The sequence below is a fragment of the Melospiza georgiana genome, unplaced genomic scaffold (genome assembly GCF_028018845.1).
Source record: "Melospiza georgiana isolate bMelGeo1 unplaced genomic scaffold, bMelGeo1.pri scaffold_29, whole genome shotgun sequence".
NCBI lineage: Eukaryota > Metazoa > Chordata > Aves > Passeriformes > Passerellidae > Melospiza > Melospiza georgiana.
Genome location: NW_026652215.1, coordinates 1634904 through 1647022, shown reverse-complemented (window position 1 = coordinate 1647022; position 12119 = coordinate 1634904). Strand labels below are relative to the sequence as shown.

At 49.6% G+C, this 12119-nt stretch overlaps 1 protein-coding gene across 1 annotated transcript; it reads left to right on the top strand.

Moving 5' to 3' along the window:
• The first annotated feature begins 9836 nt into the window (after positions 1-9836).
• On the top strand, positions 9837-10769 carry LOC131096443 (olfactory receptor 14C36-like). The gene has a single exon (XM_058044780.1). The coding sequence runs from the start codon at positions 9837-9839 to the stop codon at positions 10767-10769; it is 933 nt and encodes a 310-aa protein (XP_057900763.1).
• The last annotated feature ends 1350 nt before the right edge of the window (positions 10770-12119 follow it).

The window sequence follows — 12119 nt, the reverse complement described above, 5'->3', positions numbered from 1 at the left end:
AAAAAACCACCAAAAACTCCAAAGAGCTGAAAGCCCCCTCAAAAAAACCCCTAAAATAAACAGAAAATAAAACCTAAAAACTCCTGAAAAACACCTTTAAAAGGCCTTTAAAAAGCCAAGAAAACCCCCAAAATGACCCCAAAACCTCAAAAAAAAATCCTAAAAAAGAAGCAGAAAAAAAAAAAAACTCCGAAAAACACCTGAAAAAGTCCTAAAAAACCCACAAAAACCCTAAAAAAAAAACCACCAAAAAACCACCAAAACCTTTAAAAAACCCTAAAAACGCCCTAAAATCTCCTAAAAAAAACCCACAAAAATCCCTGAAAAACCCCCAAAAAATCCTAAAAAACCAACGGAAAAAAACTGTAAAAACCACTTTGAAAAGTCTTAAAAAAAAAAAACACAAAAAACCCCTAAAAAAACCCTAAAAACAAATGGAAAAGAAACCTAAAAAATGCCAAGAAAGGCCTAAAAACAACCCCAAAAACGCCTCAAAAAACCTTAAAAAACCCTAAAAAACCCCCAAAACCCTCAAAAAATCCTAAAAAGAAAAAAAAAAAGAAACGGAAAAAAAAACTTAAAAAAAACCCTAAAAAATCCTAAAATAACCTAAAAAACCCCCCAAAAACCTCAAAAAACCCTAAAAACAAATAGAAAAAAAAAAAAAAACTAAAAAAGGGGATTTGGGGGCTGAATTCAGGGACTCTGGAGCCGATTTTGGGGCTGATTTGGGGATTTTAGAGCCAAATTTTGGGGCTGAATTTGGGAACAAACTTGGGGATTTTGGGATATTTTAGGATGGATTTGGGATATTTTAGGTTATTTTGGGATATTTCAGGGATATTTTAGGATGGATTTCGGATAATTTAAGATGGATTTGAGACATTTTAGGATCATTTGGGACATTTTAAGGATATTTTGAAAATATTTTAGGAAGGATTAAGGATATTTTAGGGCAGATTTTGGGGACTTTAGGATAATTTTGAATATTTTTGGCTCCTTCTATGGGGCGCTCTCTTCTCAGCGGCCGAGTGATCCAGTCCCATTCTGTCATCCATTGCAGGACCCTGGGCACTAACTTGCTTGTCTCCACCTTTGCAGACGATGTCAATAATGCTTCCTGTAAGTCCACTGAATTAACCAGGTACCAGTCCAGTGTTTCTTTTTCCATGGGTAGCCCAATGGTGGAAGGCTCTCGACCATCCACTTCAGTAATTCTGAGACGGCCTTTTTTGATCAACGCTGCCAATTGTTTGATTTTTGAGAATATTGTTCTTTTATGTTGTAGCGGTGGTGACAGCCGTTCCAATACCCGTATCTCCCCCGTTTTGTTCTCGCATTGGGAGAGAGCGCCAAGCAGGTGACAAGGGCTATTCCAAGCGGTGAGGTCAGCAGGGCAATCTAGCTGTCGACAGGACACATATCCTTGTTGTACACAATTACTGATTTGCTGTAGGGCGGTATGCTGTTCCTTGGTGAGGCACACAGGGGTAGTGGGGTCAGTGCCCTTTAACAAGGGTCGTAGGGTCTCCAACAAGTGATTTGGTATTCCCACAATGGGTTTTAGCCACTGCAAGTCTCCTAGCAACTTTTGAGCATCATGCAAAGTCTTAATGTCCAAGTGCAGTTCTAATTTTTGGGGTACCACTGTTTGGTCCAATAAAGTCCATCCCAAATACTTCCATGGTTTCATGGTCTGAATTTTCTCTGTGGCACTAACAAGTGAAGATGCTGCAAGAGTGTCTCTGATGCTGTCAACCTGCAAAGGGGAAAATGGCTGTTGCTGTGCAAACAAAATATCATCCATGTAATGATATATTATGGTATCTGGCCACTGCTGACGCAATGGCTGTAATGCAGCATCAACATAAAGCTGGCACAACATGGGGGAATTGCGCATCCCCTCCGGCAATGACGTCCACTCAAATCTTTTGTCTGGTTCCCCACGATTTATTGCTGGTAGGGTAAAGGCAAACCTCTTCATGTCATCGGGATGCAGCCCAATAGTGAAAAAACAATCCTTTAAGTCGATGATTAGAAGTGGCTAATCTTGTGGGATCAGGGCTGGATTCGGAAGACCAGGCTGCAAGGCCCCCATCAGTTCCATCTGGTCATTCACAGCTCGTAGATCGTGTACCAGGCGGTATTTTCCTGATTTCTTCTTAATCACAAAAATGGGTGTGTTCCAAGGACTTGTGGACAGTCGTAAATGTCCTTGCGCGTATTGTTCCTTCACCAATTCATGGGCATGCATAAGACTCTCCCCTTTCAAGGGCCACTGCTTAACCATCACCGGTGTATCTGTTTTCCAGGTGAGTGGAATGGGGAAAGTCCAAGCAATGGCAATTACCCCAAAGGGTGGTGATTGGTCAACCCTCAGCTGTGTTAAAATGTCCCTGCCAATCAGGCAAGAGACTGTAGGAGGCAACTGAACAACTGAAAACACAACAGATACCTGTTGCCCATCAATGCGCACTGACACAGGCGGTGTTCTGCTTGCCAAGGTAAGTCCTCCTTCTCCTGTGAGAATGTTTGTTGATGGGAGCAAGGGCCAATGCTGTGGCCATGCTTCTGGAGATATAATGCTGGTGTCTGCTCCCGTATCCAATAGTCCATAAAGGGTTATACTCTGATGTCCATGGGTGATCTGAACTCTCTGTTTTGGCCTCTCCTGTAGATCTACAGTCAGGACTGTAATGCTGGTGGAGCCAAAACTCTTTCCATCACGCTTCTGTCCAGTAAGCGATGGAATACCCAATGTCATCTGCGGTAACGGTACCAATTGCGCAACGCGTTGACCTTATGTTATCTTTAGCGGGGGATAAGGGGTGTAAGCCATGATTTGTATTTCTCCTGTATAGTCTGCATCTATGACCCCTGGCAATAAAAATAGTCCCAGCATGGACATCGAGGAGCGTCCCAGCAATAAGGCTCGACATCTTTGTCCTTGTAGCGTGAGAGGACCGTTTACTCCAGTTGGTATCCTTTCAGGCCGGTTCGTCATTAACGTGACATCTACTGCTGCTGATATGTCCAAGCCGAGGCTCCCTGCTGTTGCTGGCTGCAGACAGGAGGTGGCGCTGATGTCACAGCGGCAACTTGTGTCTGGGCGCAGCCGGCAATCACGCTCTGCTGACCGTTTCCCAATCGGCGCCGGCAAGCCGTGGTGTTTTGGGAGCTGGATTGGCAGCTTTGGCACCACACGCCAGTCGCTCTGCATTCTCGGCGTATGTGTCCCCCATTGCCGCATCGGTAGCACATGAGGTGTGATCTCGAGCTTCCCTGCGTGACTGCCATTGAGCCGTTTCGGAGAGGAGCAAGAGCAGCTAACACTTGATTTTGAGTGGATTCTGCTTGCTTTTGCAGCCCTAATCCTAATTCCTTTAGGGCATCTACTAAAAATGCCTGTGAGGCTGTTGGCTGTAATGCCATTCGCTCTAGCGCTTCCTCAATGGTCCAATTTGCTTCCAGAGTGGCTAGCACCCTTTGCATTGCCGGATTGCTATTTTGTAAGGTGCACTGCTTTAACAGTGCCCTCTTCATATATTCTGCGACTCCCACCCGGTCTATGGCCGCAGCTGCTTTGTCAATAAAACTCCCAAATGATTCCTCTCTAACTTGTTTTATGCCCATGTACGCCGGCAGCCCTCCTGGCTCTTTAACCCTCTCTATGGCAGCACGTACCAACCGCATGGCTTCTCTAAGCTTATCTGCTCCTGATATCACCTGTGCCTCTGTGCGCAAGTATGCCCCTAAGCCCATGAGCTCATCTATCATCACTCCACGCAGCGGATCCCCCTGAGCTCGCTGTGTCGCAACCGACTCATTAACCAAGGCTTGCCAATGCGCATTAAACAACAATTGCTGATGCTGAGTAAATATTAACGGTACTATTCCCCTCAAATCATTTGGGCACACAATCTGCGTATTAAAGAGATAATCCAGCATCTGCCTAACAGGTTCGCTTTTTACACCGAACTGACTAACTGTGGACCGCAACTGGGATAACAGCTTCCAGTCTAAAGGGGTATACTCCGCCAGATCCTGTGTGTGGTTCCCCTGAGCATCCTACTGTGGTGTGTATGTAACCGGACAGGCAAGAGCAGAAGCAGCCTCCATTGCCTCATTATCCCCTATTTGCATTGCCTCTTTTGCCAGAGTAGCCCAAGCCTCCCTCCTCTGTTTAGCCATCTCCTCCCACAGGTCACTGAGTTCCCTGGGATAGGATCTGACTCTCCGAGAGTTCTGCGCTGTTGGCACTTCTGCGCAGGCCATTTGGGTGGGGGAGGCGGCAGGCTCAGCTCGCCCTCTCTATGGGGGTTGGCGGGCTTAGCTCACTCTCTCTGTGGGGGGGCGGCGGGCTTAGCTCGCTCTCTCTGCCGTCCTCCAGCTTGTCCTTCTCCTCCGTGCAGATGGCCCCCCCGCGCCTGTAACAAGATCCTCCATACCATACTGTTGTGAACCCTTTGGTATTAACACCTTGTTTACTGAAGGCGCAAGAGGATCGTCCTCACGACCATAGCCTATATTCCTCTTATGAGCTTCTGTCACCCTTTCTGCTGCCTTGCGCTCAGAGGCATTTTGAAGCAGTGTATTGTGCACCACCCACCATTGCTTGCCCAATTTCTTTGCTGTCTTATCATCTTCTAACACCGCTTCCCACAGTATATCCCCAAATTTTCTCCATTCCACGAGCTCATGGACCGTATGTGGGTTAAGGAAAACCCCTTTAGCATAGCCGTAGGCTAACAACCCTGGTAGCTCCTTTTTTAGATCTATCCCCTTTACTCCTCGCCTTTCTAAATATGCGGCGAAAAGATCATATGCTGCTTGCCTATCCATACCTATTCGTATACGTCAGCGCTGTTGCAGCTTTCCAGGCTCCGGCAGACACGTATGGCCCGAGTCACCGATGTGAACTTCGAGGGTGCTTCAAAATTCCGGCACCGTTCCGGCTGCGATCAGGACCCAACTCCAACTTCCCTCGACTGTGGCGTGCCCTCCCCCATTTTCTTTTTCAGCCTGACACGGAGGCAGACGTCTGGGTCACCATTTTTTGAAAGAAGGAGACCAGGACACTGGATGGTCATCAACAGGTCTAATTTATTGATTGATTCGGCAACCTAAATACAGTACATAATAAGCATCATACATATTAAAAAATCTGAGCTCAGGGTTGGCTATTCAGCTACATGTCAACCCCACATAATTTAGCCTTTAGCTACATTCCTGTGGTTAGCAAGAATAGAAACTTCTGCATTCCACACCCCGTTCTTGTATAACTTCAGCATCTTCTTTGTGAACAAGGACACCCTGCCCGCGAAAGGGCCTCTGCCCTAGTTAGGACATCTTTACCAAATTGATTCAGCTGTGTCCCCTCCCCTTGAGCCACTCTTTGACAAAACTCTCCACAGGATTCCACCTCCAAAATTCTGTATATCCAAGGGTTGCTCCCAGGTAAATCTGTCAGTACCATCAAGTCTGGCTGGCCTTGGCCTCTGGTGGATGCCCCTGCAACACTGGGGCTGGGTTCTTTCCTTGGGAAAGAAGGAAGATCCCTGGTGCACTCAGGGGACCTCATGGAACCAAGGGGATCATTGTGGCACCACTGGAGCCCACGGAACCAAGGGGATCATTGTGGCACCACTGGAGCCCATGGAACCAAGGGGCCATGGTGACACATCAAAGCTTCATGGAACACAGAGACCATTATGACTCTGTGGGGCCTGATGGAACCATGAAGACCATTGTGACCCTTCAGGGCCTCATGTCACCAAGGGGGCATTATGACACCTCAGGTCCTCATGGAAGCAAGGGACCACTGGGACACTGTGGGGCCCCATGGAACCAAGGGAACATGGAGCAGGTCTGGCTGCAAGTACTGAGCCCAGCTGGGGTCACGGAACCATCTGCAGGCCCAAGGTGAGATATGAACTCTTTCAGTGCTTCCATCCTCCCTGGAGTGAGAGAAAAGGACAAAGTGCAGGCACATAGAGGAGTAACATGAAGACACCGAGGGCAACGAAGAGGAAGTTGAGTCCCAAATGGGAGGGATGAGGAGATGTCCTCATCTTGGGGCTGCAATCCTCTAGTAAAGCTATGGAGAAGGATATAACTGATACATCAGACTCTCTTTTTCACTGTATGACATTGAAAATTTGGGGAGATGACTTGTTCAGCAAAGGCCTCGATGCTAAATAGCAAATGTCAAAGTAGCTGTGATCCCATGAGAAGTTAGAACATGGAAAAAGGGAAGCATGATTAGATCCTGTGCCTTCACAGGGAGAAGAAAAAGATGTCCTCAGAGATGAAGATGATTTCAGAAATAGATGATGAGAACCTTTGCTCTTACACAGCTAATCTTTTAACTAATACCCCATAAGTTGACATGGCCCATAAACACAACTGTAAAAGAGCTTTGAACAACTGGGAGGGATGTCACAATTGCAGATTTTTCTGGGCAGTTGCTATTCATGGAAATTGAGAGCAACAAGAGAAGTGTCTCTTCCGGAGAAGTCTCCATAGCATGAAAGAGAGACTCCTCTCCTTAAATGAACTCAAGAAAGACTATTCTAGTTGGGGTAAACTGACTGAAAATTCTAGGTGTGTCTCTTTATATTGTCAGTAAGAAAGAAAAGGTTGTAGGGAGAGGAGAAGTCTTCTGAAAGTTGTGTTCTTATTACTCTTTCTTTTAGTTGCTATTAATGAACTTTTCTTTATACCCTCTTAAACATTTGAGCCTGCTTTGCCATTCTCCTAATCTTATCACACAGGAGGAAATGAGTAAGTATATTCTAGTGAGTGCACTGGTAATTAGCCAACACTGAAGCCACCACAATAATTGCTGCATTCTCCAAGAAATCTCAAATTGACAAACCAAAACCACTACAGAAATATTTCTGAGGAACTGCACTAGAGCAGAGAGAAATGAAGGCAGAGCCATGGTTTGTCAGGACTTGCTTGTTCCTAATGAGCCTTGTGGTGCATTTGGAGCTGAGCTCTGGAACCTCAGGGTCTGAGAGGAGACTGCACAAACCTTTCCAGGAGTCAAAGTCAGAAGAAAACCCCAAAGTGTCTCAAACCATGGATGCATCCCCCTGAGGTCCATCTGCTACACAGGCTCCTCATGGACTCCTTGCAGGAGAGAACTGGAGGCCAGGATGGCACAAAAACTTCTCAGAGATTCAGTGTGGAAAGGAAAATCCAGAGTACCTTAAAAAACTTGAGTATCTCAAAGTATTTTTGAGCCCCACTACATGTAAGTGCAAAGCTCTCCAGGGACTCGTTAAAGCAGATAATTGGGGCCATGATTGCACAAAGCTCTCACAGAGTCTGTATCAAAAGGGAAACACCAAGTACCTTAAAATAACTGAAGTAACTTGAAGCATTAATGAGCCCCACTGAGTGTTGTTACTGACAAAGGCTCTCCAGGGACTAAGTACAGCAGATAATTGGAGACCATGATTGCACAAGCCTCTCAGAGACTCCAAGGCAAAAGCCAAACCCAAAGTCCTTTGAAAAACTCTGTGAGCATTAAGGAGCCCCCAGGGCCATTCCTGAGCAAGGCTCCCCAGGGACTCCTTCCAGCGGATCCTTGAGGCCATGGGATGTGGGCTGAGGGGGGATGCTGAGGGCAGGACAAGGGGCTGACAGTGCCCAGCCTGGCTGGGGCTGTGCCAGGAGGCCCCAGTGCCTCAGGACAAGGTGTCTCCTCACAGCCCTTGGTGGCACAGACCCTTCTGCTGTGCCCCAGGGCACCAAGACTTGGCTTCTCTTTGTCCCCACCTGTCATCACTGTCTCCAGTTCTCTGCTCTGCCTGGGGACACTTTCCCAGTTGTGTCCCTCAGTGGAACCCATTAAAAGTCCAAGAAACTTTGGAGTTGGATTCTGACTTGGAGTTCTGGAGAGGTTTCTTCAGCTCCCTCTCAGGGACTGATGTTCAGGGCCTGAGCACAAAGCCCCAGAGGCTCATTAAAGTCCTTGTGCTGCGTCTGTGCAGCTGAGCTGGGCTGGGCTCCTGGCACAGAGGCAGCTCCTGGTAAAGAAGAGGAGCTTCAAAAGCACATTTCTCTTGATGAGCAGCTCTTCTGCCAGCCCAGCAGGGCTGGGTCACTGCCTGCAGCCACCCCGGGCACAGCACAGAGGCACAGAGAGCTTCAATCAGTCAGGGCTGAGAAGGTGCTGAGAAGTGCCTGGGGCAGAATCACTGCCAGCCCTTGGCACAGGAACCTCTGGCTGCAGGACAATGCAGCTGCAGCTCCTGGAGCCATCTCCTAAAGCTGGAACATCCCACTGCCTACAGACTCTGTGAGTACAACTCTGGGTGTTTCTGGTGCAAAGGAGGAGAAATGCTCATGAAGCTCTGACAAGCTGAGGGGTTCTAATAAGTCATAGAATATTTCCAAGACAAGCTTTTTAATAAAAGTGAGGAAATTTACTAAGAGTTCAAGTATTCAGTTTCCTAATATTGGAGAATGTCAGGAAGGGAGGGTTAAACATTAAAGATAGTATGAATTGCTAATCATTATATTCTTCAAGTCCCTGAGATATCCAAACTGTTGGTTTTAGCGATCAATAGATTCACAGGAGATCCCTAATGTGCTTTCAGTCACTCTGCCCATGGACAGCACCAGCGTCACCTTTGCTGGATCCATCAGGCTCAGTCTGAGCTGTCCTTTCTACAAGCTGCAAACAGAACCTGCCCCAGCCAGTGCCCTGCAAACAGGCAGGGTTCTGTACGGCCAAGGAGGGTGCACAGAGATTTGGGGTCTGTGAGTGCTGGCATGGAGATCAGGCACAGGGAAACACCTGCAGGAGGAAAACCTCCAGGAAGCAGCGAGAAGATCGGGCAATGAGAGAAAACAAAACCCAGGAATGCTGTGGAAGGGAGAGTTTAGAGATGCCCACAGGATCCCCTCCAGTGCAGCCCCTCCCTCTGAACAAGCCCACTCCCTCCTGTGCCCCAGCCAAGCCTCTGCCCTCAGGGCTGGGGCTCCAAGGCGTGCAGCCTCTCCTGTGCAGGCAGAGCTGCAGCAGAGCTCTGGGGCAGCTCTGCAGCCCCGGGCCCAGTTCCCTCTGAAGAGCACAGGGCTGGGAGCAGCTGCCGGGCACAGGGGGGTCTGGCAGGGGGCACAGCTGGCTCAGGGTGACACTGTCCCCAGTGCCCGGCTCTGGGCAATGCTGTCAGTGCAGCCAGGGAAGGAGCTGCATCTTCCTTCATCCAATGCCAACATAAGGACACTTGAGAGTCTCCCTGAGATTTCAGTCCAAGCTGGAAACTTCAATCCAGGGTGCAAACCTTTCTTGGAGCATTTCTGAGTTATAAGATTGATGGGGAAAGGCAGAGGTGTTGTGCTGGGGCAGAGGTGTTGTGCTGCTGGGTTGGTGAAATGAGCAAAGTGAGTCCTTGGCTACAAATGTGGAGCTGGGCTGTGGTGGATACATCTGCTCCCAGCAGTAGGTGGTGGCATTTTAAGGGAAGCATAAGAAGGTGGTCACCTTCCACCTGAGAAAGTTTAAAGCCCAAAGAAACTCTGAACAGGTCAGAATTACAGACCATCTCTCCTCAGTCTGCATTCATCATCTTGACCCAGGGAACTCACTCTGTTCTCCCTGAGGGCCTCAGACATGCTTATGTTTTTATATCCAAAACAACCAGCAGAGACATGGGGGGAGCTTATAAAGAAAACCTCAGTACTCTTAAACATTAACGACCATGTCTGTGTGTTACCGAGGAGGATGTATGGGAAATGGCCTTGACTTTGTTTACAGGTACCTCCCCTAAGTCTTTACTGTCCTTTCTCCATGAACAGGTCCCCATGTGCAGCCCCAGCAAATGTCCAACAGCAGCTCCATCAGCCACTTCCTCCTGCTGGCATTGGCAGACACGCGGCAGCTGCAGCTCCTGCACTTCTGCCTCTTGCTGGGCATCTCCCTGGCTGCCCTCCTGGCCAACGGCCTCATCATCAGCGCCGTAGCCTGCGGCCACCACCTGCACACGCCCATGTTCTTCTTCCTGCTCCACCTGGCCCTCAGCGACCTGGGCTCCATCTGCACCACTGTCCCCAAAGCCATGCACAATTCCCTCTGGGACACCAGGGACATCTCCTACACTGGATGTGCTGCTCAGCTCTTTTTCTTAATGTTCTTCATTGGAGCAGAGTTTTATCTGCTGACCATCATGTGCTACGACCGCTACGTGTCCATCTGCAAACCCCTGCACTACGGGACCCTTCTGGGCAGCAGAGCTTGTGCCCACATGGCAGCAGCTGCCTGGGCCAGTGCCTTTCTCTATGCTCTCATGCACACAGCCAATACATTTTCCCTGCCCCTGTGCCATGGCAATGCCCTGGGCCAGTTCTTCTGTGAAATCCCACATATCCTCAAGCTCTCCTGCTCCAAATACGAATTCAGAGAAGTGGTACTTCTTGCTGTCAGTGCCTGTTTGGCATTTGGCTGTTTTGTGTTCATTGTTTTCTCCTATGTGCAGATCTTCAGGGCTGTGCTGAGGATCCCCTCTGAGCAGGGACGGCACAAAGCCGTTTCCACCTGCCTCCCTCACCTGGCCGTGCTATCCGTGTTTATCAGCACAGCCACATTTGCCTATTTGAAGCCTCCCAACATTTCCTCCCCATCCCTGGACCTGGCCCTCTCAGTTCTGTACTCGGTGGTGCCTCCAGCCATGAACCCCCTCATCTACAGCCTGAGGAACCAGGAGCTCAAGGCTGCAGTGTGGAGACTGATGACTGCATGCTTTCAGAAACATTAAACTGCTGGGCAATATCTGCGAATAACTTGTAATCAAAGTCATCTTTGCTACTTCTTTTTGGCTAAACTGTGGAGGTTCTTTTCCTTTATGTTTAAATATAGTCCAGAAAAAAGTCATTGTTTGTGCCATTTCCCCTTTTTTTATCTCTCCAAATTTCCTGTGGCCACAGACTGTGTCAATGAGGGGCTGAACTCGGGGTGACTTTAAAGGAAATAAAGGACTTCCCAGTAGAGTTTCCTGCAGAGATGCCCTTTTGTTGCCTTCTCTGGAGCTGCAGCAGCAATGTCTGTGTGCAGAGCTGGGGCAGATCAGTGCTGGCCCAGCAGCTGTGCCCAGCAGCAGCAGCAGCACTTGGTGTTGCCAGTGCTGCTGCCGTGGCCCTGCCCCACTGCCCTGGTGGCCCTGGTGTTGCTGCAGGGCCTGAGTGCTCTCGGGGCCGGGCACAGCCCTGGGGGTGGCAGTGCCAGGGCTGCAGCAGGGACAGGCCATGGGCACTGCTGGGGCAGCGCTGACACCTCAGGCCAGGGCCTGAGGGCTCCAGGCTCCTTGCCCAGGCTCTCTCAAGAACACACCCAGGCCAATGCTCAGCACAGAAAACCCCCGTGAGCAGCCCCAGGCTGGCCGTGGGCAGGCTGGGGGCAAACAGCACGGCTGGGGCTCTGCAAGGGCCCTGGGGCAGATGGGAAGGAGCAGCAGAGCAGGGGCTGATCCATCCCCAGTGCGCTGCACAGCCCAGGCCAGTGTCCCAGAGCGTCCTGATGGAGCTGCCAACAACATCCCCCCTCTGCAGCCCTGGCCTCTCCCCCAGCTCACACAGGTGCCCCATCCTTGCAGGCACAGACACGGCAGCACTGGCTCAGCAGCCCCTGTTTGCATTGCACACAGCAGGGGGAGCACCCCCATGCTGTTGGTGTGGGGACATGAACCTGAGGGAGCACAAATGCCATCAGCCCCTGGGGCCAGCAAGGGCTGGGGGACACCAGGGAAACCACTCAGCTTTGTCCTGGCCTCTGCACTCAGCCAGAAAGTTTGTTCCCATCAGCTGGGAGTTTCCTGTCCCACTGCAGACGCTGTTGCTCAGAGCCAGGGCTGCCTTACAGCCACCCCCAAACTGCCCTGAGCTGTTCCTCTGCTTCACATTTGCTTTCTTTACTCTTCCTGATACAAATTTCTTCTAATTCCCCACCCCAGGGGACCCAGAATTAGACACAGCACTCGAGGTGCTGCCCAACCAGTGCCCAGCACAGGGGAAGAATCCCTGCCCTGCTCCTGCTGGCCAAACCATTCCTGATCCAGGCCAGGAGCCATTGGCATTCTTGGCCACCTGGTCACATTGCTGGCTCATGTCCA

Coding starts and splice junctions, on each gene's coding strand:
- LOC131096443 (XM_058044780.1), top strand. CDS start 9,837: ATGTCCAACAGCAGCTCCATCAGCCACTTCCTCCTGCTGGCATTGGCA.